We start from the raw sequence: 25,892 nt of genomic DNA, 5'->3' as shown, positions 1-25,892 counted from the left end.
TCAGGCTGGGTCTGCTTAAAAATACTCCAAATAAACAGCTTTTTCTGCCAAGGTGCATCATGGCACCAGCTTGGGGGGGGGGGATGCAATGGTGTTGGATAGCTGAGGTCCCCCTGGAGAAGCATCCCTGGACTATCCAGCCTTCTGCCACAGGCTCATTTGGAAATGGCCTTTCTACACAAGACCAGTGCTTAATATATCACTCAGGCTTTGTTCATTGCCTACAGTTAGTAGTCTAACCTAGGTTCAGCAAAGTAATTAGGAGAAATAATTAACAGCTCTCAGTGATGAGGCAACTTCTCTCTCCCTCCCCTCTCCCTTGCCATGTGGTGCACCTTGGTACTGACTCAGAAATCACAAGAGGACATTATGAATCAAAAAATAAGTCTTTACCTGTAATTAACTGTGCACACAAAAAGGAAAACGTGGTGATCAAGCAGCCATTAATAGTTGCTTTACTGGAAGAGGATACACCAGAATCAAATGCTCATGGCAAAATGTCCCTTTAAGTTGTGGTTCTTTTATAACATTTAATCCAAACAAAAATAAGTCTCTACCAAAAAAAGTATTTGAACCGTACACTCTACGGACATGTGTGGATAAGACACTGCACTCCTCACGTACCATATGCCTAATGGCCCCTGCGTTCTCCGTAAGTGCAAGAAAACAAAACCCAGCAATGAAAGTACAAAATCAATGCAGCAACTAGAGTTGTAGGCAACAGTATGTGCGTGGCCAGGCCAGGCTGATGGTGGGACGTGGGACTATGCAGCAAGGATGGACCAGAGTCCCCCCTTCCCTCCCTCCCCTTCCCCTGCCAGTTGTGTTATGGGGCTCTGGAGCTGTCATGACAGGCTCTTTCAAAACGGGACACTAAGAAGAGGAAAAATAAGAACACCCCAGCCTATACCAAAGTAAATAAAGTAATAATAAAAAAAATATCCCTTAGATCGCGGCACTATTTCATCAGGGCCCCGGTGGCCCTGGCCCCAGGTCGCCCTGTGCGGAGCAGGGAAGGAGAGTCACTGGGCGGAGGGAAGGACGGGCCCGTGTCCGCGCTGGGCTGCGGGACTGTGGCCCCGGCACAGGCTGGTGCAGTCCCCGCACCGCTGCTCGGCAGCCGGCTCCGCGCTGCGGCCACCCCGGCTGCTGCCGGGACAGGTTTGTGAGCAGGAGTCAGCCCCTGATTTTCTGCATACCTCTCTGCTTGGAAAGTGGACCAAAAGACGTTGTGCAAGTCCTAGCGTGAAGGAAGGCGGAGGAGACGGTGGGGAGAGCCACCCGTTACCTTAGTCTCCCCAGGTCCCTCGGGTGACATGCCTGGGCTGGGCTCCCTCCTCTGCGGCTTCAGAGGTCCACCCAGCCGCGCAGCTGGAGGGCGAGCACCCCGAGGAGGATGGTGCCGAGGCTGCCGTGCATGCTGGGGCCACCGTTGCAGTCTTTTTTGTCAGCTTCACACCTGGATTGCTGGCACAGGACCCCCTTGAAGCCCACGGGGCAGACGCAGCGCTGATTCTGGTAGCAGGTGCCGCCGTTCTGGCAGAGCAGGAGCTCGTCGTCGCAGACGTTGGCTACAAGGTGGGAGGGAGGGAAGAACGTGGGTGTTAGGCTGGGGTATGTTAAACCCCTTGACTGCAGCAGCAAGTAGAAACTTTTGGCTTTCTTCTCTAGCTCCTAGGGGTTAAATTATCCAACCCTCGTAATGCTAGAACAGCCCCAAGGCAGAGGAACACAGTGAGGGCTGAAAACTCCAAGTGAAAAGCCATCAAGTCATTTTGGGTTCAGGAGGAATGGCTGGAGTCTGCTCACTCTACACCCTGAGCATCACGGGGCTCCCGGACAGGTGGTGCTAAAGATCCCCCTCTTGTTTGTACCCATCTCGCACCTCCCTCCGTCCCTCTGGCTCAGGTACTTACGGAAGCAGCCCTGTCTCCAGTAGTAGTTGGGCAGGCAGTCATCGCACTTGGGCCCTGTGGCACCTTCTTTGCATTCACAGTAGCCGGTCTCGTTGCAGCGGTCGTGCATGGAGCCGATCTGGTTGCAGTTACATTCTGGCCAAAGACAGGGCTGTTAGTGCCTGTCCTGCCTGGGGGCTTTGTGTCTGCTAATGCCCCGAGGGTGGTGTTGGGGACTTTGGAAAAGCCTGGCTATGTGCTACTGGAGGGGCCTTAGAGAGTAAGGGGCTGGGATGGTTGCATGGTTGCATGAGAGGCTCCAACGGTGCAAACAGTGCAAAGACCACCTCCCCTTAGGAGCTGAGCAGCTCTTAGTAGAGCAATTCATCTGTATCAAGTTGGAAAGATATTATTTGGGCTTTGTTCTCAGGGAAGCCTTGGCAAGCTACAGAGACCATTATGGCTGTTGTCCTTGGGAAGCATGCAGGTGGACACACCACCCTCCAGAGAGGGGCTGAACTGAAGCCCATCCCATACAGCACGGTCCCATACGAGCCATCCCACATCCAGAGCCGCTGATCGAGGCCCCCGGAGCGCTCACCTATGCATACATTCTCGTCATCCAGCTCTGCTGAGCTGTTGCGGTAGAAGCCCAGGCGGCAGTGCTGGCAGTGCTGGCCCCTCGTGTTGTGCTTGCAGCTCACGCAGGTCACCACGTTCAGGAAGTCGATGTAGCTGCAGCGGTTGGAGTGACCGTAGCACTCGCAGTCTGCGGAGAGGAGGAGAGAGCTGGGCCGGGAGCATCCTCCCTCGTGCCAGGCAGAGGTGAGGAGCCACGAGGCTTTGGAGGAGGATCCTGCTCTGGTGAAATGCCACAGCCATTGCTGACAAAGGGCTGGGGTGGGCTGGGCAGGATGAGTGCGCAGAGCAGCTGCTGCTCCTCACTGCCATGGGGGGATCGGGCTGGAAGTTGTTGCTCAGAGAGCAGAGTGGGGTCTGGGGGGCTCTGTCCCCTGGGGTGAGGACAGGCAGGAGCCAGCCCCCAGCTGTCCCAGGAAATGCATAATCATGGGAGCAGGCAGTGGAGGGGAGTCAGGTGTTAATTAAAGAGCTGCCTTGTTAATAAGCAGAGCTCAGTTTGGGGCCTGGGTTTGGTGCTGGTGGGGCTGTAGGACCTGTGAGGGAGCTGCTGGGGTGCAGAGCCCCAAGGCTGCACTCGGCCTCGCTGTGGCAAGAATGGGTGCCCAGGCCCATGGGACGGGGCTGGCAGAGGGTGCAGCAGCACTTGCTGCCTCCAGCAGTGGGAAGGCTCTGGACAAAGCTGAGGTGGAGCTGAAGCTGCTGTGTGTCCAGGTAAAACCTTGCTGCCTCTCTGGCTTTTCCCCCTCTGTGTCCCTTCTCAGCGTGCCCCTTGCTGTTGTACCTCCCAAACCAGAGCTGGTTGTGAAGTACGGTGACTCTCAGGTTAAATGCTTAAAATGGGTCTATGCAAGGAAGCGTGGCTTGTGTGGGGCCCTTCGACAGACGGGGGATGAGCGCGGGAGGGTTTGAACCAGGGCTGCCTGGCACAGCACGGGGACAGCTGCAAAGGCTGCTGGCGGGGTGGGAGATGTCACCATCGCTTGGCCAAGCACTGCTCCTGTCCCCAGGGCTGACCTCTTTCAGCTGTGGGCACGTGTTAGCAAACAACCAGCTAGGTTGTAGCCAGAGGAATTTGGTTACTTGATTGTTGTGTCTGTTTTTTATTACTGTGACTTGGGATGGTGACTACCTTGCAGTGTTAGATTCTGGGCGCTGGATCTTTCTGGGAGTTTAATAGTGTAATGTGGGAGGGGAGGAGTTACCCTAGTTGCCTTGTGGCCCAGCTGTCCTGGCCAGGAGGTGGCCCAGGCCAGTGGATAACATGAGCAGAAACAGTGTCAGCCAGGTCTGAGCTTCCCCAGCCTTTGGAGAGGAGGAGGGAGACTCGGAGCTGTGGTTCTGATCCAAGCTCTAGCATTAAACATTCAAGGATGGCAGAGGGATGGTGTGGGTTGGCATGCACATGCAACTGGAGGAGGAGACTTGTCTAAATGAAATGAAGACCAGGGAAGATGGAGCAGGGCAGAGGTTTCCCCATGGTTCACAGCTGCCTGAGGAGGAGCTGAGTCCGCTGTAATCTTGACCTTCTGTGAAACAACTTCTGCCTGTTTGACCAATACCCAAAGAATTTCAGCTCAAATACTTCCTGCTGCTGCAATTCCCAAGCGTTGTTTCACCCTAGGGATGCACTCCTACATACAGCTAACCACAACTCAGATAGACAAACCCTCCCCATCTTCTCCATGTCGGAGGCTGCTGGACCACATCACCTGGGCAAAGACTGGGAGCTCCCTCCTCTTACCTTTATATGTTTCAATAGGAGCCACTGGGCCAGAGTCTGGTTCGAGTCGGATGAGTTTTGAGCTCTTTGAGGATGCTTGAGAAAAATCAGAGACACGTTTTTTCTCACCGCTTAGCACCGCTCCGCGTCCTACCCTACTGCAAGCAGCTCTGCTACGAGAACAATGCCGAGCTGAGCCAAGAACACCGCTCTGGCAGCACTGGCATCTATTTCTGCACCAGACAGCTGGTAGCTGCTAAATTTCTCTTCTTCTCCCCTCCTCAAAGTGTGATGTATGGAAAAACTCAATGCACAGCGCTATTGCAATGCGCAGAGCCGGGAGGAGCTACTGACACATCCCCCGTCTATGCACGTTCTGTGGCGTGAATCGGGTTATTCAGGATAAGGATCTACAAGTCTGAACAGCTTAAAAAAAAAAAAATTCTACTGGCCATGGCCTCAGTTTGATGGAGGTCACGCCAAGTGGCACCCAAAAAGCTGCTAGGAGTGCAGCTAGGAGGAGGAATGCTACGGAGGTGGTATCTGGCAGGGCTTGCTACAGGGTCCTGCAGAGCACGCGCCACTCCAGCCCGGCTCGTCCCCACCAGCACGTACCTGGCTTCTTCCCATGCCTCTTGCCTGCAGAGTGTGCTGCGCGCCCTGCTTTGCTCTTCAGAGCCGCTACGTCAGATGATAAAACATATCTGAGTGCTGTGGTGGGGAGAGGGCTCCCAGCATGGTTGGGCTGGGATATTTCCTCAGGGTAAGGGGCTGCCCCAGCTGGGATGGTGCTTCCTTGGGGCTGTGTTGCCAACCAGACCCCTGTCCCACACAGAATGACCGGGGTGCTGGGGGTAAAGGCCATTGCTTCCAAATTGAGCTGATGGGGTTTGGTGCTTGGGGGGTTTTGTGTTTTGTTATCCCCAGTAAGGGGCAAGGTTGAGCAACACTGAGGTCCCACAGGGTGTTTAGGAACAGGTCCCACCAGTGTTTGTGGCGTGCCAGCCCTTGCACAATGCTGTGGTGCTCAGGGAGGTGCTGGGTGGGCACTGCTACCTCCATCCCACAGGTGCTGGTCACATCCCCACAGTGACAGCAATGGCAGGAGGTGGCCATGCTCCCCACCCCCAGGGCTCAGCCATGGTCAGAGAGGGCCCACCCCTGCCTCTGACGCCATTTGTGAGGCACCAGGGACTCCTCAGGTCTCCATGGCTTCTCCTGGTCCATGGTGGGCTGGCACCGTGTCCAGACCCTCATTTGCCAACACGGCCTCTCCAGCCACCACAGCCAGGCCACCGTGGCGCCCAGGCCCTGCTCACCACCACGGCCTCCTCCATCCCCTGGCACGATGGCCAAGCATGGAATATGGCAGCCTCTCCTCACAGGCATTCAGCAGCAGACTGGCACAGCTCAGGGGGACCAGGGCCTGTTGTCCCTGCTGTGAGGGAAGTGGGGCAGCCTAGTGAGGAAGGAGCAGCTCACTAGGTCCCCAGGGTGCTTCAGAGCCCCACATCTCTGCAGTGGGTGCTGCAGGTGGCCCTGGGGGCCATATCCCTGCGTTGAAGCCCCCACGGTTGTCCCTATCCCTCACAAGGAGGGGGCCATGGCCATGAGGAGGCTCCACGGGGTGTTGAGAGCAGAGTGATCTGCTAACAAGGTTTGGCCCTGCTGGGCCAGATCAGCTGATCAGCCCAATTGATTTTGCCCAATGAATTTTGGCTGGGGGAAGGTGTGTGCCCCTCATGCCATGGCAAGGACCCCCTTCCCAAAGCAGCTGAGTTGCCCATGGTCTCTCCTGGGGCCCAGGGACACCCCTGTAGCCATCCCAGCCCTAAACACATCTCTAAAAAGATCTCTGTGGGGCTGGATAAGCAGAACTGAGCTGACATGGACCCTCTGAGTAGGAGAGTGGATTGTAAAATGGTGATTGGTGCTGAGGATGGGTGGGTTGTCCTGACCTACAGACACTAGGGGAGAAACCTGTCCTGCTCTGTCCTTGGGGAACAGGCACGGCCTTACCTCGAATGTTCTCAGGAGGATCTAGTGGCTTCGGCTTGGGTCCAAGTGCTGCTGTGTTTGGTGGGTGCTGAACAGCTTACGGTGGCATCAGTTAGAGAGAACATCAGATTTAATACAGATCTCCCTCTTGTTTGCTTAAAAAGGTGGCAGAAGCTCTAAGCAGGTATCTGGGGTGTGTTGGTGGAGCCATATCTAGTTGAGGATGTGTTGAAGCAGGAATGAGAGACAAAGTCTCCTGGAAATTAGAGTCTTTAAGTGTGAAGAGAGACAGAAAAAGTACTCCTAAGGGGAGGGTGCGGGAGCTGCTGGATGGGTGAGTGTTGGCATGTGGTCATTACATTGCCCAAGCATGGAGAGAAGCTGAATCTGCAGACCACTGTCAAGACTCAGGAGCCCCACCTTGTTCGGCACAGACTGTCAGCATTACCTGGCGCTGATGCCCATGGTGTAGGCCTATCTCTTGTTACTGTATCAGAGACAGATTTTGTCTCTCTGTGAGGCCAGAGACAGGCCTGACCATGCAATTTCAAAAAGCCTCCATTTCAGCACTTTCTGCCCCCCAGTTGAGTATTTCCAGACACTGGGTTCCACCCTGGGCCCAGCTTCAGCAGTCGTTATGTTCTGCACTGGAAGGGATGCTAATGTCTATGGCTGGAGCGAGCTACAGGCATCTCGGCTGGGAAACAGGACTTGAGCACCAATGGGCAACTGCCGAAGTGTGTGTGTTGGTGGGAACCCCGAGGAGGAGAAACTTCAGCCTCAAGAGCCAGCATGAAGCCTCCCAAGGGTCCTGCCGGGAGCAGCTCACCTTAGGCAGTCAAGCAGGAGTCCTGAAGCAAGGAAATACATAAGAAGGCGTCTATGCTACAAATGACACAGGCCTATCTATTTACAAAGTTATTCTGCTCTTCAAACAGACTCCAGTCTCAGGAGACGACAGCATTTCCATGATCCTCTCCATTCACCCCAGCAGCAAGCTGTGAACAATTTCTTCTACCACTTGCCATCCTCATCTCTCATGTATACAACTAAACCCTGAGGCTCAATCCAGCCTTACCAGATTCCCAGCTGTGTGTCGGGCACAGACAAACCCAGAGCTTTTTCCCAGGTGGGAGAAGGAGAGAGCTGCATGGAAAACGGAGATGCAGAACTAGAAGCTAAAGCGTTCGCTGAGCGTCGGGACCTGGGACTCGCTGGCAGGACCCAGCTCAGCCGCGTGTCTCCTACCTTCTGCTCCCGGGCCAGCCTTGCCCACTTGCAGCGGGGCAGCCGCCGACAAGCCGGTGTAGTCTTGCAGTGATCAGAGGGGAAAACGGTGTTACCGGGTGTGCTGAGGGGAGCTGGCAGGCAGCGAGGAGCTCTGCAGCGCTCTGTTGGAGGGCCAGGTCTTTGGAGAACCGCACCAACCCAGCCCTGTGCCACGCGGGTTTCCACGCCTGCTCCGTGCCAGTGCCGCTGCTGGTATTGGGCAACTGGTGCGTCCTCGGGCACTGGAGAGGGCGGGCAGCCCTCGCGATGCGAAGGGCAGGAGGGTAGAGGTGTGCTGAGCTGCCCGTTCTCAGCCCCACCTGAACGCGTGGCGTTTTGCTGGTGTGTTTGCATAAAGACCTCAGCGACTGATCTGCACCCCTCTGCTTTGAAGTAATGGAACTGAGAAACAGCACAGGTGTCTTAGGATGGAGGCACAAAGTCCTGGTTTCTAATCCAAACTTCTAGGCCCTCCTTCAGGCTCTGCTCTTCCCTCAGAAATACCAATTAAAGAATTTGCAAGCCACTGCAGAGAAATTAAACCAGCAAGAAATTTATAGATCACTCGTTTGATTTCCCTGCAAACCCTCACCCCCACTGGCTCCATACCCCTCCCCGTCTCCTCAATATTGGTAACAATCTTCAGGTTTGCTAGAAAACAAACCAAGGGATAAAATTTTAAAAGCCATATTATTAATTTCAAGCTCCAGTTGGGTAACATAAGGAGGAGGAGGAAAAAAAAAAATAAATCTTGATCCTTGCCAAGTTTCAAAGGACAAACCCGAGTAGGAGAGAAATGTGATTTCCCAGCCTCGTCAAGGGGATGATAAACAATGCAGAATAAAAAAAGAAAAAAAAAAAAATTATTTTTTTAATGACGAGCTTTAAGAGAAGGTGATAGACATTGTCCTTTTCAGCTGGAAAGTGGAAACCAATTGATATTAATATGGTGTTAAAGAGAATATGAAAAAAGCCCTGTGCAAATTGGCAAGGGTTTAATTAGAGTCACAATAAAAAACAGCCCTGGAGGCATTTTGCTTTTTAGTCATTCACATACACCTCCACTCAATCGCATTTACAGAGCCAGGAAAATTATTAATGCTTATTATCCTGAGAACCTTTCCCTTGTAGCTCTGGGACATTAATGGACAGTTTTACATTTTGGGAGGGGGAAAGACATGTTTCACCCCCAGACCTAGTTCACACAAATGAGAAACACTGGGCAGCTCTTATCTCGGGGGTTTGTATCAGCCCTGATGAAAATTGCTGGTCTTGGTGGATTTCTGAGGGAGTAGAATAAACTGAACCAAGAAGTCACACTTCATAGCAAAAACCATTGCGGCAAACAGCGCTGGAGTAGTAGGGAAGGACCCTGAAAAAGTCCTTCTCAAAACATAAACACGGGGTCCCCTTTCTGCAGGACCTACACAGAGCCAGGCTTTTGGTGCTCTCTTTCTGCTGGAGCTCTTAACCATCAAGCAGGGTGCAGGTTGGTTTTGTTTTTCCCGGAGGTGAACTGGCACTGATGAAAGTGCTACAAACCAGAGGGGGAAACATGGAAGCAGGAAAAAAAAAAAAAAAAAAAGCTTTTTTTTTTTCTGCTTATTTTGAATGTGGGAAAAATGTAACAAATGGCAAGGAAGAATTTGACAGACTTCAAGGAAGGTTTCAAAATAACAGAACTGCAGAAGGCAAATAAGAATAGCACTTAATTCATCCTCCTTAAGGTAACTCTGCGATTTCCCTTCTTTCTACCTATTTTGGCAGCCTCGACTGCCTTCAGACCACAGACCGTGCCCAACTCACTCTTCTCCCACCTCTCACCACACGACAGGTGACCGGGCACAAAAGCATCCTACGAACATGACGACAGCTCCACCTTGACCACGGAAAACACCACGAGCAGCCAAAGGAAGCAGATGTCTAGCAGATTCATGCAACCCAGAGACAACCCAAATCTAATCTACTCCTCTAGCCTACGTGCTATGTTGCTTTCTGCCTTGCCACTACCCACTAGTGTGCGGAGGCATGAAGGAGAAGGGAAAAACACATCGGTCTGGATTTAAATACCTGTTTTTTTCTGTGTTGCTCTCACGGGCACAGAGGCAGTGAACTCAGGGGCTGGTCTGATGATGCTTGCTTATGGTGGGAAGCAGAAATTCAGAAGCCAGAAGACAGTGTGTAAATTAGAGGGTGAAACATCACAGGGATGGGGTAGGGCTGTAACAAGACTTTTTTTTAAGTGTCTGGCTGGCTGAGCTGGTTTTAAAGCAAGGAGGGATTCATTTAAAGCGTCTAGAAGTCAGAAGGGAGGTGACAACAGAGTACCTCATTCTGGGACTCTGACCCAGCTTGGGGTTATTGCATCTTCTGCAAACGAGCGTCTTACCAGGAGCTCGAAGGGTCATCTCTTTAACAAGGTGTTTCCCTTGAGGTCCAGATGAGTTAGATTCACAGCCCCTTGGGGATGCCATGGTATTTAAAGAAGTACTTTACATTTTGCGGGACAGGAGAGGGAGGAACATCTCTGGTCAAAAGCAGATCAGAATTAGGCTGTGCCTTGATTCCCTATTGTTGGTCAAAGGCACAGAGTGCACCTTTGGCATCAACCCCAGCATGCTGCCCATGTAAAAGAGCAGGTCCCTGAGCTGTGGGGTGGCCCTGACTACCTTCTTATTTGGAACAGCCCCTCCAGGGACTGTCTCCATCCCCAAGCACACCGTTCTGGGGTGGGACCCAGCTCTGCAGAAGCATGGATGGGGGTCTGGATGGGGGCAAGGAGCTCCGAGCTCAAGCCTGACCGTATCACACCAGAGATGTGATGGCTGGACTGCAATTTACTTATCTATTTTGTCCCTTGGCATCAGTTAATATGAAAGCACTATGAAAACATTTTCTCTGCCCGAAGCAGGTTTTGATGAAGCAATAAACCCTGAGGTGCATGATGCCAGGTCCCTCAGGGCAGTTTGGCAGGAGCGACTACCCCACCAGCCCCAACCCCACACAAATGCCATCCTGCCCGCCCCAGATGTACGACACAAGAGATGCAGAGCACTGCAAATCATACACAGGACAGACACTAAACACGCCATCCACACGCACACAGCACTTGCAAGAAAAATAGACCTAAAATGTTGCTATGGGTGAGCATGGATAAAAATCAAATGACCCCAAGAGTGTGGTGCAGGTGTAGATGTGATCCCTTGTCACTGCTGAGGTGATGGTGTGAGCCCTGGGCAGGGGTGGTGGATGAACCTCCTCCTGCACGTGTACAACGTAGACCTGCGTGAGGAGCACTTAACGTACCCGAGACTTGCACTCTTTTGCCCGGGGTCACTCCAACTCCATGGAAGTTGGAGTTAAACCCTCGGCTTCCTGATTAAGTACTCAAGCAGGGTACTTCCATGAATATATCTATATTTGCATAAACATGCAATCAAGTTTCCTCATCCCTTTGACTGGCTTCTGGCAGCTCCCCCAGACAGACTGTTACTAACATACTGTGGGTGTAAAACGTCCTCCTGGGAAATATCAGGCCCAGAAAGCATGGCAAGGGGAGGAATGCGTGTCTAATTCCCCCATGAGAAGCTTAAAAAAAAAATGTCCTGCTGTTAAGTTTTATCTGCTCATTTCCAAAAGACAAGTGAAAACACTGTCTCCTTGTTCACGGGGGGAGGGAAGGAGGAACCCCCGGAAAAAGGACAAAAGTTTTCCTCCACAGGGTGATTTTAGAAATTAGGAGAGGGTGTTTCTGGCATGTGTGTGAGCTCCAGCCCTGCACGCTCCCTCGCTGCTTGTACAGCAGCTGCCTGGGGAATGTTAGAGTGCAGCTCTGCTCTAGGAAAACTGCCCTTGAAGACGCAGCCAGCCTGCATTACATCCTTGAGTCTGGCCACAGGGACTCGATGCGGGGCTGGAAGAGCCAGCAAGGACAGAGGCAGCTTCTCCCGTCCCTGGCATGGCTGTTCTGCGTCTGGCAGCAAGTGGCAGGAGGTGGCTGCTCGCACGCCAAGGCTGCAGCCCCCCATGGGGAAGGTTCCTCACCTGAGTGAGTGGCTGGTGGGGGGGGCAGAGCAGCACCCAGCCTTCCCCATCGTGCTCTGAGAGCAGCACCCAGCAAATACAGTGTGGGCAACTCTCCTGCCAGCTCTGATATTGCATGTGGTGCTCAGGGATAGAGCAGGATGGGGTACAATTTCCCTCTCTTTCCAGCCAGGCAAGACTGGATACGTCATTTAATTTTACGGTGGGACAGTAAAGCCTTCATTGCTCTCCTGCCCTGCCTTGTGATGGAGCTGTAAGAGAGCATCTCTCACAGCTGTGCCAGCCCTGTGCAGGACAACGTTGCCAAGGGGCTCTAGGAGGGATGGATTTTGAAAAACTTTTCTTTTTAAAAAAACAAAATTGAAATAAAACAGGGAAAAGCGTTGTTTCCCCCGCATCCAGTCCTGGCTTCCCTTCTTGCTGCCCTGATGATAACAGAGTGAGAGCAGAGTGAGATCAGCCAGTGAAGAGGAATGTCAACCCATGGTGTGGTTCTCTTGGCTTTGAGGTGGACCCGTTGTGGCTGGTTCCCTGCTTATAGGGGCCATAATGCTTGTCCTAGCCCATGTTACACGTGTCAGTGTCCGTGGACTGAACAAGGAGAACAGCAAACCAGGACTGCCCAGAGGCTTGGGGACGTGAACAGAGTCAGGGTGATTTTTATCCATGTCCCTTTATCATCCTACAAAGCAGATAACCAGGGCCACCGACACGGCAGCCCCGTGCGTTCCCCACTGCCACCGGCGGAGCCGGGATGGGAAGCAGCTGAAAAGAGGAGCCCGACGGCAAAGTCCTGGCCCTCCGAGCGAGGCAGGGAGCATGGCACCCACCTGGCTGGGTGGTGGTGGCAGGCAGGGGGGTGCTGGTGGTGGTTGTTTTTGCAGTGGTCGTTTTTGTGGTGGTGGATTTTGCAGTGGTAACCCGCTGCCGTCGCTCATACGCTGGCAAGCAAAGAGAAGAGGCGGGAGGCACTTACTGGGGGGGGAACGGAGGGTTTCCTTGCCAGCCCACACACCCACGAGGCTGCTGCTGGGGCTGAACTGGTGACCGATTTCTCAGCACGGTTAGAACTGGGGCACCAAGAGGATTAAGGCGATGGCGGCTCGATGACGCTGGATGCGGCGGGTGCGTGCAGGGGCCGGGGGCTGTACCAGCTTACTCTGTTGGTGCAGATACCAGCTTAAATACTTACAGCTCTATCATAAACTAATTGCCAATTAAGCTGAAAAGGGGAAATGAAAGCACACCTGGGCAGAGATGGGGTGAAGAGCGGGTGGGGGGTGCAGAGGAGCCCCCGGCTCGCCCTGCCTGCAGGTGGGCTTCCACTGCCTGACGTCTACGTGCCAGCTGGCAGGGCCTTGCCCACCCCGGCTCCCTGCACAGCACCCGTCCCTTCTGCCACCCCGCAGGCAGCAAACTACCTGGCACCACCAAAACCAACCCGTACCGCTGGCATGTATTAATTTCCACTGGCACCCTTCGTTCATCAGGGCAAATTAGTTGATGGCTTAATGTCAGCGAGCTCCCCCCCGATCCTGGGTGCGGTGCCCAACCCCCCGTGCTCGCCACAACAGCCTGAACTAAAATAACACTCAGAACACAAATTCCTACTTAACTTACACCTGCTGCCCTCCTGTCCTTGTTTGTCCCACTGCTTCATGCAGATTATCATGCTTAATTTCATAATAGCCCTGAGCTAGTTTAAATACTTAATTTAGGTCACTTCTAGTCTCCTATGTGGGCTAAATAATCTCTCCTTAACTGGCCTTGGACACAAATCCCTTCTGTCCACCTCCTGTGCGTCGTTCCCAGCACCCTCCCAGCTATTTCCTAGCAGAAAATTTTGATGGGAAACATTTTCCAGTGAAACAAAGGTACCAGTGAGGATGCCAAGCTCTGTTAAGGGGGAAAAAAAGAGTTATCGAAATGGTTTTGACCAGAAAAGCAAAGAATATTTTGGACTGTTAGAACATTTAAATTTTTTGATCCTAAATTACTTGAGGGAGACTTTTTATTTGTATTTTTAACCATTTAAATTTAACTGCTTAAAATCTAAGTGTGGTTCATTTACCCAGAAAAACCATCCTCCATGTTTCAATTAGGTGCATTTTTCTTAACTGCATTTGCATTTCTCTGAAACTGTTTCTCCTCCAATTTTTTCCACTTGCCTGCAAACCAAAGAATTCATTATTCATTCCGCTCTCCGATTTGTTTCTTCTGGAGGGTAATTCCAAGCCACAAAATTCAAACCCAGGCTTCTGCCTACCCAAAACTCAAGGCTCTTTGATATCAAACTACCTCCAGCTTTGTTAAATAAGGAGTCCTATCGTACCATCAATCTTTCAATAGAAATCCCCGCTGAGCTCTACCGTCTTTGTTACTGACACTTCATAGACATCTGTTTGCATACATACACGTGTACATACAGATGTACACAAACTCTATACATGTTTTTTTATCGATAGCCCAAGGTGACCCAGAGTGGATGCTATGCCAAATAATTCAAACCCAGCTCCTTCTCAGAGCAGAATTCTGCAATTCTGAAGGGGGGGGGGGGGGGGAAGTTCACAGTGAGCACTGGTGGTTTTGAAGAGTCTTTTTTTATTTCCTTTCCGGCTGCCATACTAACGAACCTCATGGGGGGAAACCATGCCAGAGGAAGAGGCAAAATGAGGCTACTGAAGTCAAAGAAAGAAAATATAAGACTCTTTGACAGGACAGAAAATGAGGCACAATTAGGGATGACTTATTGCCTGGAAAATGATAATGGACAGAAAATAACCATTTTTTTTTTTCCCCTAGTGACATCCACAAGGACTATGCACCGAGGTGTTAAATGCCAGCATTTCAGTTATGTTTTTACTTACTGCCAAAGGCTGAGCCTGCAGCTGCACCTGGAAAAACAAGAAGAAGCCGGGTCACTGGAAGCAGGACGCCATCAACTCTCATACCAGCAGAAGATCAAACAGATACATGACATGGGACCGAACAGCAACTAATTAACGGGGGTCTTGCTCATAGGCATATCAGTTTGCTGCAACATCTCAAAAGCTGCTTTTGTCAAACCACAGAGGCAACCAGACAGTGCTGTCTGGGGTCTTGGCATCTCCAGCTTTTCACCTGGGGAAGAAAAACCAGCTTGGTCCTTGCTGATAGTTTTTTCTGTTAACCATTTCCTTGACCTACAGTTAAAGCCCAGCAAAGGACAAGCACATCTGCTGACGTGTAATACACTGTGCTAAGTATAACCTGTAGGGTCTGAACCAGCTTGTTGCACCTCTGTGAGTGAGAAGGGTTGAAGACCCTTCCCCCTGTAGCACTCGCTCAACGGGACGCTGCAAAGCCACCGGCTTCAAACCCGCCAGTCAAAGGGCATCCAAGCAGCAGCTTCTGGCTTTCAGCATGCAGGAGACTAATGGCCATGCTCCTCTCTGTTATAACAAGTGGATGAATCATGAAAAGTCTCAGCTTTGCATGAACATAAAGCACAGGACCACCAAGAGGAGAGGACTTCAGAGAACTGCCTCTGTTGCTGAGGAAGAGGATGCTGATGGGGGAAGGAGGAAGTAACAGAGAGTCGGGGTTGGGGGGAGGAAGAAGACTGAGTGACAGATGGGAAGAGAGATGAATGGGAGAAGAAAGAACAGAAGAGAAAGAGAAATAGGAAGAGACACAAGGAACGGAGGGGAGGGAAAGAGAGAGAACAGCATGTCTGTGCCTGTCAACACCAGAAACTCTCCCAGGCTCCTTTGAAGCAATGCAGCCGCTTGGTGGGAGCTGACAAGCTCGTTCCCTTTCAAAGAACCTGCTCGTCTACCAGCCCTGGCACACACAAAACATTCCCGTCACGGCCTTCGGAGCCTGAATTTCAGCTTTGATCATCTTAAAGCACATAAATCTTTCAAAAAATTTTGGGGGAGGGAAGGAAAAGATTCTCTTTGGTAATGCTCAAAGCTGCTGCTTGAAAGGCTGGAGTGGCTACTGTGGCTCCGTGACATTTAAACAAATCCGCTAATGTGGACTGGACAGAAACCCAGGAGAAACTGGCCCATCTGTGATGATTCCTGCCCCAATTCCCCTGCTCGAACGACGGTGGGTATGCATCCTTCATCTCGTCTGCGCGCCTTTGCTTCTGTCAGTGCCTTGCTCCAGCAGGCAATTGGATGAGACTGGAGCTGCGCAGAGGGACTGCAGCTCGCGGCGCCTGCCTGAAATACCGACATACGCAGAACGGGACCTAGAAAGCAATCCAGAAAGCAACCTGCCCTCCCGCAGCTGAGCAGTGCCAGCGCTGAGCCCTACTTGACAGCCAGTGCTCTACTGTGGCTAAATAATGTCTTCAAAGGAGAGTCATTTGCATTGCCACAAAGCCATGGACCTACATCTTGGCCCAACGTCATCCTTTCTATCCTCAACCATCTCAACTCATCACTCATCTACCAGTAACCAACAAATCACCTCTGCATCCACCCAGATCCTCTCTCTTTTCTCTGTGCACCAAAGACACAGATAAATACCCACTTCCCTTTCAAAAGTAGAGTATCCTGCACTGATTCAAGATGGAGAAGGACAAGATGAAAATCTGCTCCCATTCGTGGGCGTTGTGCAGCCCGAGGTGGGACTATGGCCAGGGCCAGCTCGCTGCAGGTTACTTACATGCATTGGGGGACCCGTTGGGGAGAGGCAGGTAGGATCCTGCTCGCCAAGACCTGGAGCGAAAATTCTTCTTGCACTTGCCGCAGTCCTGCCCCGTGGTGTTGTGCTCGCACTCGCACTGAAGGCTGCCCTCTTTGAAGGTGCACAGGTTAGCATGGAGGTTGCATTTACACCTGGAAGAGGAAGACAGGACAAGAGCTGTCAGGTATTACTGCTACTCCTCCCTGCCCCTGGTGTAGTGCCATCTGTGTGCATGAAAATGTAGCAGTGAAGCTGGGCTGGTTACGCCTTTCCTGGTCCTTCTGCAGGACTTTTTCACTGAACTCAGCTGTTTTCCCTGGGTATCTGGTGCTGGGGTTATGATGTCCACTTCCTTGCCCAAGGTGGATCTGCAGTCTCTATTCCAAGATACTTGACTCCCACTATCCGACCGCAGTAGCACAGACCACTTAATGGTAAGTCAACATTTCCAGCTGAGACTCCAGGAAGGAGTCACACAGACTTCAGGCTGTTACAGAAATCCGGGTGATTAGCTCAGATGGAGGCTTTTACTTGGAGGCAGAGAGGACAGCCTGGGGATTTAGATGGAGGAGCATGGCTAACACTGGTGGGACTCAGCCCCATGACCCCTGCACACTGTACTGAAGTCAAAAGCGTTTTCTCCCATGGTGTGAAGTGGCACAACACAAACCTTTTTCCCTGTGTGCAGCACAGCCCCAGCCTGCTGGGACCAAAATAACACAGAGAACAAGTCACCATCAGAATCTGCCTTTTAGTCCCTGCCTCATCAGAGAAGGCAACAACGAAAAACACTATTCAGCAATTTGCAAACATTAACAAACTTTTAATGAGCTGTAGTGCAGTACGCAGGGAATAATTATCTCTGTGCACAATAATTCCTGTTGCTCAGACTCTGGAGGTAACTTGCGCAGAGCACAGAGGCTGAGCCCATAACTCACACGCGGCTCTGGTGACTCCTGGGCCCGAGCTCAGGCCATCAGACAGAGACTTCAGGGACCAAAACCTCTGATTTAATTCCAGACAGTGGATCCCTAGCACAGCCCGCTGTTTTTTCACTGCTTTGTGCAATAATTTACACTCTCAGAAGCTGAACCATTAGAAAATGGTAATACTGTGCCTTACGTGAACGGGTAGAGAAGTCTGACTGGGTAGCGCTTTGTGTTACAGGGCTAATTACAAGAGAGGCAGAGCTGAGGGGAATGAGCTGCTTGCAGAGAAGATAGAGGAAACACGGCCTGCTTCTTCATGTGCTCTGTCTGCACTGGGATAAACAACCTGGATTAGGCTGGGCGCCATGAGCTGGGTCCCTCCTGGCTGCCAGCTGCTGGTGCCTCTCCCCCTCTCCCTTGGAGCCCACAAAGATGCTCCCAGCTGCCCGTCTGACCTGGGGAGGCCGCCTTTGCTGTGCTCCTCCTCACGCATGGCTAGATAAGCTGACCTCATGTATGATTTTTTTTTCTCCCCCTCCCCTCTCTGCCCTTAATTCTGGCAAACCCCGCTCAGAGGCTAAGCATAAGCTGGATGAACAGTCTCTCTTGTGTCTTACAACTCTGCCCTGTTTCTGACCATGCAGAGGAGAGAATATTGCAGTCTTTAAAAGGGAGGAAGGAAGAAAACATGGTCCATGGAGCAGAGGCAGACACACTCAGCATGCTCCAGCTGAATCTGTGTGTTAGTGAGAGCTGGAGATGCCATGTCACGCCTGAAAGCACTAACAGCCTCTGAGCACCAGTGCTCCGGGAGCAAGCCGTGAATTTGAGTGTCTGGGGGAAGGAAGTGGCTTTGGCTGGTACCTACACAGGAGGGATGCTGTGTTTCAACTGCTCTGTGTCCCCTCTGCCTCTGATGAGGAAGGATTTCGTCTGAGCTGTCCCAGCCCTTTAGCAGAGGCGATGCCCAGCCCCGGGGTGCTGCGGAGCCAGACTGAATTATTCAGCGTCCACACATCACGGTCTCCTTCTCTCACTTCAAAATGAGCAGACGGGAGGAAAGCAGGCAAGATAGCAGGTTAAAGCAGGTCAAAGCCTCACTGCTGCCACTCTGGGCCCAGCCTGAATCAGAGCAACAGCTTCTGGGAGCTGCAGCTCTCCTCCCTCCTCCCTCTGGTGGGAGCAAGGCGATGGGAGCCAACAACCTTAAAATGCAGCTGAGGGGGAGTTTAAGAGCCCCAGGGGAGGGGGTACAAGGAAGGCAGGGCCTGGTATCCCCCTTATTTCCTCTGAAGTCTGCGATGATGTGGATGTAGCACTTGGCTCCTGTCCTTGACCCTGCTAGTCTCGCAGTGGGGACGTCAGCCCTGGGCGACCACCACCTGGTCCCCCATGGCAACCTCGATCACCCCTCTGCTGCCTGTAACACATCCTTGCTCCTGGCATCCCCTGCTGAGGGCCAAGCAGCCATTTCGGGGTGCTTCTGCTGGCTTCAAGCTGCTGCTGTGCAGGAAGGTGAAACCTCCTCACCATTAATTTAGCTCCAGCTACAAAAGCTCCACCACACAGTGGGACCCAGTCTTTGCTACCAGGAGAGGGAGGCACGGATGCGTGCAGGAGGCAGTCAGATGTGCCTGCTCGTACACCCCCCCCCCACTCGCTTGCTGCTGAGGAGAGCCAGGAGCTGAGCATCAGCTCCCAGGACAGCCCCCAGCTGCCCCCCACCCCTGCAAAGGCACCTGCGCTCCCCTGCCTGCAGGATGGGGACAGGGTGGGTGCTCATGGACATGCCCCAGCCACTGCGTGTAGGGGTGATGGGGCACTGCTCTTCCCAGAGAAGACCCTTGCTCCCTAACTGGTTTAAACAAGGGGAATTAAATAAAGAGAAAGCAGAGGCAGCTGATCACCCTGTCTGCCTGCGCCCGAGTCACTTATATTTCTCACTGCTTGGTCCTTCGCCACTGTGCAAAAGTTTTGTTATCCAAAGGATCAATTTTACTGGGGAATTGCTTTCTGAATTTGACCTTTGAGGATCATCAATCTAAGCAGAGAACTGTAACCCCAGCAAGCTGACCCCGCAACACAGCACTTTTCAGCCCAATCAATCAGGCTGCATTATTTAATAGCAAACAGCTGAGTGCCTTCAGCCAGCCCTGATTGCCAACCCCATTTTGTGTGAAGGTTTCTGTATCCGGGCCTCCCTGCTGCTTGGGCTCGGCTTTAACCCCTTCTTCAGGCTGCTTCTTCTGAGCCTGCAGCCCAAGGACGTGCTCTCACCAACGATCTGTGCACAGTGTCTTTCCCCAGCCAAGATCCAGCTGGTGGAGACTGGAGTAAATGGCATTAGCCCTGTCCCCTGGGTGGGAGCTGCTAGTCCTGCTTGCCTCCACTCATCTTCCTTGGGCGGCCAGCCATCGCAGGGAAGAGAGGATGAAGGGAAAGGTTAGGAGCTACTTAGCAATGAGGCTTAAATAGCAGCAGTGGGGCAGACACCTGCGCTGTGTCCTGCAGAAGGCAGCGATGGCCCCGCTCCAGTCCCGGGGCCGCTCCAGCAAAGCGCCGGTTGCAATATGGTCTCCTTGGCGCCAGAGGAGATCTGAAGGGCTGGGAGCGTTTCTCCTCTCTAGCTCATGGGTCAAGGCTAGCGGTGACAGTGCTGTTTCTCGGTGAGATTCAGAGCACACGTAGGGTGCAGCTGTGGTGGGGCACAGCCCGGAGGAGAGCAGCCCCAGCGTGAGCTACAACACCCACAGGCACCCTCCGTGGCCCAGGGACACCCAAGCCCTGCGCCAGGCTCGTACTAGGTGCACACAACTGCCTTTTGCATTGAACAGAAACTGGTTTACACCGTTCCCAGCAAAAGTGGCTGGAGCAACGTGTGGCCCAAGACATTACAGTTTGCATGACGGGGTATTTATGAGTTTATTTTAGTGCAGGTCATTCAGCTGCTGCCTTCCCTCAGAGTGGTGCAGTGTGCTCTGATGCTGCCAATGTCTCCACCAGGGAACATCACAGAGCTTGGAGCGCCAAGGAAAGTTTACAGGAAAGTGTCCTCTTTTTTTTTTTTTTTTTCACAGCCATAAAGAACAGTCCCTGCATTTCTCCAGGTCAGCATCCTGGAGGTCACAGCAGCGAGTGGCTGGAGAGGCGTCTGGGGCCAAGCCCATGTATGAGGGAAGGAGATGCCCGTGCACAGGCGTAGGAAGGGGGTGAAGGCGGGGGTGAGTGCCGCAAACCTGCAGGAGCCGTGCTGGGAGTGGGAGAGCAGCCCCTGTCCCTGAGCTTTCATTAATAATTATTTTGAAATAATTTTAAAAACCTACCCCAGCCCTTTGCTTTCCTTCCAAGGATTCTTATGTGTTTACAATCTCTTTTCTGTCCATACTCCCACTTTGCAGAGCAGGGAAGTAGGGCAGAGAAAGGCAAAGACCATCTTTTCATCCCTATCCCTCCCCGCAGGGCTGAGGCAGCCATGGGGTGCTGGCAGCCCCCACTCAGGCCTGATGCCATGACCCCACTGCTGTGCTGGGTAGGGCTGGAAAAAGCCCTCACTGTGTGGAGACCCAAAGAGCTGCTCCATCCTTGTGCACCTCTCGCTCAGCTCCCACCGTGGCCCAATCTTGTCTTGCCCTGAGCTCCTTAAAAAACCCTGGGCGAGGATATGGGGCAACAGATGTCCACTACAGTGGGCCACCACCTCCCTTCCAAGTGTCCTTCCAGTCCAGCCTGTGCTCTCATCTCCACCCTGTGCTCTCCATGAGGATGCCACTGCGTGGCTGCGTGGCTCCAGGGATGCTGTGGAGGCCTGGTCCCCTCCTGTTGGCTCCCGGGCCACCGGGCTCCGGCTTTCCCCCACCATCGGCTTGGCAGTGGTAGCCCCTGCTCCCTTTCTGCTTGCCCGAGCTGGCACTGGGGAGAGGCAGCACGCAGCAGAGAGCTGCTAATGACTGCCATCCAAAGGAAGGCTTATGATAGCTTTCCCCTGAATTGTTTGCTCTCACTGTAATTGATGAGCCTTTAATGAGTCTCATGGGACAATGTGTTTGAAGGGAGCTCTTTCCTCTCCGTCCCTGAGGAAAACGATGTTTCAACTGATCTCAGCTCTCGGGGAAACATGAATAACTCTTCTCCATCTCTCTATTGTCATCCCCAGCCGTTGCTCGCAGCACACTCCGGCAGCTGCCTGGCCATGACTTACCCACTTTTTACCCGCTCCTTTGCAACTGTTTTGGCAGCTCAGCAAAAGCAGAGCAAATCTTTTCGGCAAAGCATAACGGGTGCTGAGCTTGGATTGTTTCTGGCCCATCTGTGCGTGCAGAAGCAGGTAAAAATAACTTCTAATGGCCGGGCCACGGAAGAAGCACCGTCCCTTCGTGGAGAGCTGTTATATTAGGATTCGCCTTGCTGGGAGATCGCTCCGCAGAGGTTCACTATTGCCAGTGACTGGAGCAGGGCTGAAAGGGCTGAAGAAGGTGACAGCAGCTCATTCATCCCAGGAGCAGGGCTGGGAGTGTAACTGAGCCTGCGGTCCAGGGGCTGAAGGGGGAGGAAAAGCCATTTTAACATATTGTTTCTTTCCGCTTGAACCAGAGAGAGAGGCTTCTGGGTTTTGCTGCTTTTTGCAGAGCCAAAAATCTGAAAAAAGCCCTGGGTTAGGTCAGAGGGACATGTTGTGAGTATTTTTTTTCCTTGTGGGTTTTCACTTTGGTTGTGTGGTAGGGACAGATGAGTCCTTCTGGCAGGGAGGAACCCTCCTTGCTGCCCTTCGAAATGATTTGAGGTTTGGGTTACAAAGAGGAGACAATTTAAAAGATGCCAAAGTGGAGAGCACGCTAGCTGGCTGTTCCCATTCGAGAGGCTATTTATTTTAAATAAGTTGACACTCACCAGCTGTCAAGATCCTGCTGACTGGTGGAACATTATTTACATTCAAAGCTGCCTTAAAAAGCAAACACAAAACCAAACTTCCCCATTAGGGGGTCAGGCAACAGAAGGGAGGAAGGGTGAAGAGGACATCACACGGATACGTGAACATAAATATTTGCAGAGTAATGTGTATAAATGCTCTTGGTCTTTCTCCTGGAATGCAATAATGCCTGCAATTGAGTTCATTGGCCAAATTGAATTTGGGCTCCTGTAGAAGTCTCTTTATATTAAGTGCTTTAACATACATCACCTTCTCAGTCTATCGATGAAATTCTATTATCCGCTCAGGGCCGGACGCAACTCGGCAACAAAATCGGAGGGGAAATAAAAACCTTCACAAACCAAAGGCAGCAGCAGGTAATAGGACCTTGGGCATCCGTCTCCGGCTATTGACAAAGTGTCACGAGCATCTGGGGGAAGGAGGAGCTCTCTGGGTTTCTCGCTAACTCCCTCCCTCCTGCTCAGCAAGTTTCGCCTCCATCTTGCTGCAGTGGGAGTAAAAACCTTTACGAGACTCAAGGAAAGCCAAGCAAACAGTTGCTGAGCATTAACTTAATTTAACCATATGACCAAGAGCAAAATTTTGCTTGAACTCCAGCTAATTCCAGCCTGGAAGAACGCCAGCAAAATTCAGCCATCCAGCTCTCGGGGGCTGCCCAGCACGGAGGCGAGGATGGGCCGAGGAATGCGGTGCACCATTGGCGCAGACTTGGCCGTCCTTGACACGAGGATGCTGTTACCTCCTCGGACCTGAAGTCTGGCTGCCAGGAGCTGCGGGGGAAGGAGCAGGGACAGGCACTGGCGGTGCTCGCCGTAGTTTCCATGGTCTCCCCAAAGGTGCTGACTGCGGGCGCAGGCTGGCCACGCTCTGCAGGGGTGTTGGGCTAGTTGTTGGGGGATGTTTGGGTGAGGTCATGGCTATTTTGGGGGTGATGCTCTGGCATCACTGGGGCTGGGCAAGCTCAGCTGGGGAAGTCCACACTCTCACAGATCATTTACCCCAGGTCCCTGCCTGTCCTCTTTCTGCGAAGCAGCAGCGGAGCAGCTGGCAGGTCCCACCCTGCTTCCCAGGGAAAGATGCACAATGGGGGCACCGGTCATTACACGAAATCTAAGAGCCTCAACAAAAGACTGTTCCACAGACCAAACCTTCTTCTTTTCTCCATTCTAGAGGCAGCTTTGTTGGAGAAGTCAAGATGGCAAAGCTGTATGGCTGGAGGCTCTCCAACAGCTTCATCAACAGTCAGAAGGAGAAATGTCCAAGCAGGGTAAAGCAGGCTGGAGGCAGCCGGGACGCGCTATGCGGTGGCACCCCTGGTTTGAGCTGAGGTACAATCGGAGGGGAAGCATGCTGAGCTGCCATTATTGTGCTGGCCTGGAGGGCAGAAGTGGGAGGCAGCTACCAGGCTGCGCAGGAATTGCTTCATCTTTAACAGCAATACAGCATTGAGCATCACCACATCTTGAGAGTCACCAAGAAGGCAGAAAAATATATCCCTTGCATGTGGGTACCACTGACAATTAACCAGCTCAATTTATTGAAGGAGGTGCTTTGGGGAATGGCTTTGATCCTCCAGGTCTGGAGTGCCTGATCCTCGCTGTTGGCACCACGATAATGGGCTGGGCAAATTTGTTCTGCTTCGCTAGTGCAAACTCTCTGCTCCAAGTCATGTGGAGAGCAAAGCCTCCCAGAGAGCATCCACACACAGCACCAAGAACTGCACAAGGGGAAGGCAGGGATCAAAGCAGGGGAGCACAGAGGGCCTTTCCCTTCAGTTCTTTTGTGTAAGCAAAAGAGAAGCCAAGGAAACTCTCAGAAAAGCCACCGGTGAACGGAGGACAGGACATGCTGTTAAAAACTGGAAACCTCATCTTGTTGGTGCCTCTTTAGCCTGAGCAAAGCCTGAGATGAGGCACTGTTACATGGAGCTGCTCAGTGATGAGTAACACTCCCTCCTCCTGCCTTCCCCCGGGGACTGCTCATCATCAGCAGGATGGACAGACAGACAGACAGAGCATGCACTGGGGCAGGGGAGGACGAAGGTGAGAAATCTTAATAATCAGCCTAAAATTGATTCACTTCTGCTCAATCTGATTTCTCCTAACTGGATCCACATGTCCTGGCCATGGCACATTAACTTCAATTATGGCTTATTAACGTCTCCGTGATGGAGCGTGCCCTGCTGAGCACTGCGGTGACTGACGTTATGAAGGGGAAAAAATTACTCCAAAGAGACACGGTGTGTAATGGAAAGAGAACCAGTGGCTTTCATTGCGCTGGCCATCAGTCCTGGCAGCCAGGAAAAGCTCATTCACCCATTCCTGAGAAGATGACCGAGCTCATTTCTGCACCGAGGAGAAAACTAAGCTGTGAATAGAGAGATCTGTGGGGAAAAGTCTTTCCGCTTCTCTTCCTCACCCTGCCTGGCACACACACAAGCACACAGGCCAAGGGCTTGCTCGTGTCTATTCCTGTCTTGACTCCTCTGCATCTCCAGTTACTCCTCAGATCAATACGGACAGGATGGAAGAAGAAAGAAAAAGAAAAGAAAAAGATACTGAGAAGAAAGAGAATAAAAATAAACTGTCAGCTATGAACGGAGAAACGGACCTGGCTGAGGTTATGGGAGGCGGAGATCCAGACGGAGCGGGCAGAGGAGGCCCTGAAGCACCCAGGAAGGATGCAGTGACCCTCAGGATTCACCAGATCCTCTGGAGATCCTGGAAAACTCTTGAACTACCCTGGTCCATCTGACCTACAAGAGGAGAGAAGGCAGCAAACTCCTTCCCTTTTTCCCCATGTTCTTTGCTCCGTCTCTTTCTGCTTTTGCCAAAAACTCTGGGAGATTGCGATGAGGGGTTTTCCTTGGTGGGAAGCAGAGGGGTGAAGGATGGGGGCACTTGTATGGGGGCCCAGGAGCACGTGGACTGAGGGGATCAGAGAAACCTCTCTGAGCCCACCAGCTAAGGCTACGGCATGAGAAACCACCCAGGCTCATGATCTGCTCTGAGGGCAAAGCATTTTGCTCTTCCCTTGACTGTGAACATCAAGTGGAGACGAGCTGCCATGCGTCTCAGCGCCCCGTGGACACTGCCAGCTGCCTGCCAAAATCCTGGCACCGTACAGGGACACAGGCGATGCCACGCACTCTGATGGCACGCCCTGCTCCTCCAGTGCCACACGCCGCTGCCGCTGGGCACTGCTCCTCCAACCTCCTGGGGCTGCTCACGTCTCTGCTCTCCAGCTGGAATTTTCTGGCTGCTTTTTGCCTTTGAGCCCTCATATCTTCATAATTATCTTCCCTCTCATTTCCCTGAGCTCTGTAGTGGATCCCTAACACCACCCCCCATTTTATCTAGGCACTTTCCTCCTGTTCCTCAAACATGGTTGTTCCCACGTCCTGGAAGAGGCAGCGTGTGTCTGTCCCCAGCCCTGCCTGCCCTGCCTCCCCCCTTCCCCGTGCAGCGCTCCTGTCAGGCTCACATTGATTTCTCCTCTCTTCCTCTCAATAACCCACCTCTTGTTGAGCCATACGCAAGATTTAATTTGGTTTTAGTCCTTGCACTGTAACTGGCTTTGCTTACAGCTGGAATTAGATTGCTTTCCAGCGAAAAAACCTGCTTGCTGGGACTGGAATAATCACAGGAGCAGAGTTAATTCACATGAAGCTTCTCCACCTTATACACCAGTTATCCACAGCTCCTCAGCCTGTCATCCTTCCCTGCCCTGTGCCCATCGGAGCTGGGAAGAGTCAGCCCAGGACAGGCATCACCCTCTTCCCTGCCCAGGAT

At 52.4% G+C, this 25,892-nt stretch overlaps 1 protein-coding gene across 6 annotated transcripts in view; it reads right to left on the bottom strand.

Moving 5' to 3' along the window:
• Positions 1-367: 367 nt before the first annotated feature.
• The window catches only part of NTNG2 (netrin G2), a 52,319-nt gene continuing 26,794 nt past the window's right edge, over positions 368-25,892 (bottom strand). The window contains exons 4-14 of one of the 6 annotated variants that reach the window (XM_074846139.1): positions 16,225-16,397; positions 14,436-14,462; positions 12,399-12,509; positions 9,595-9,663; positions 7,504-7,566; positions 6,277-6,351; positions 4,873-4,938; positions 4,279-4,353; positions 2,497-2,664; positions 1,917-2,051; positions 368-1,571 (exon numbers count right to left, since the gene is read on the bottom strand). In XM_074846139.1, the coding sequence (XP_074702240.1) occupies positions 1,348-1,571; positions 1,917-2,051; positions 2,497-2,664; positions 4,279-4,353; positions 4,873-4,938; positions 6,277-6,351; positions 7,504-7,566; positions 9,595-9,663; positions 12,399-12,509; positions 14,436-14,462; positions 16,225-16,397 (1,186 nt within the window). In that variant the 3' untranslated portion in view covers positions 368-1,347. Of the gene's footprint in view, positions 1,572-1,916; positions 2,052-2,496; positions 2,665-4,278; positions 4,354-4,872; positions 4,939-6,099; positions 6,512-7,503; positions 7,567-9,594; positions 9,664-12,398; positions 12,510-14,435; positions 14,463-16,224; positions 16,398-25,892 lie in introns of those variants that run through there. The other 5 variants (XM_074846140.1, XM_074846141.1, XR_012625843.1 and 2 more) reach the window with 5 other exon arrangements.

Source organism: Strix aluco, chromosome 20 (genome assembly GCF_031877795.1).
Source record: "Strix aluco isolate bStrAlu1 chromosome 20, bStrAlu1.hap1, whole genome shotgun sequence".
NCBI classification, from domain to species: domain Eukaryota; kingdom Metazoa; phylum Chordata; class Aves; order Strigiformes; family Strigidae; genus Strix; species Strix aluco.
Note: the sequence above shows the minus strand (reverse complement) of the source record. Positions and strands in the feature narration are given on the sequence as shown.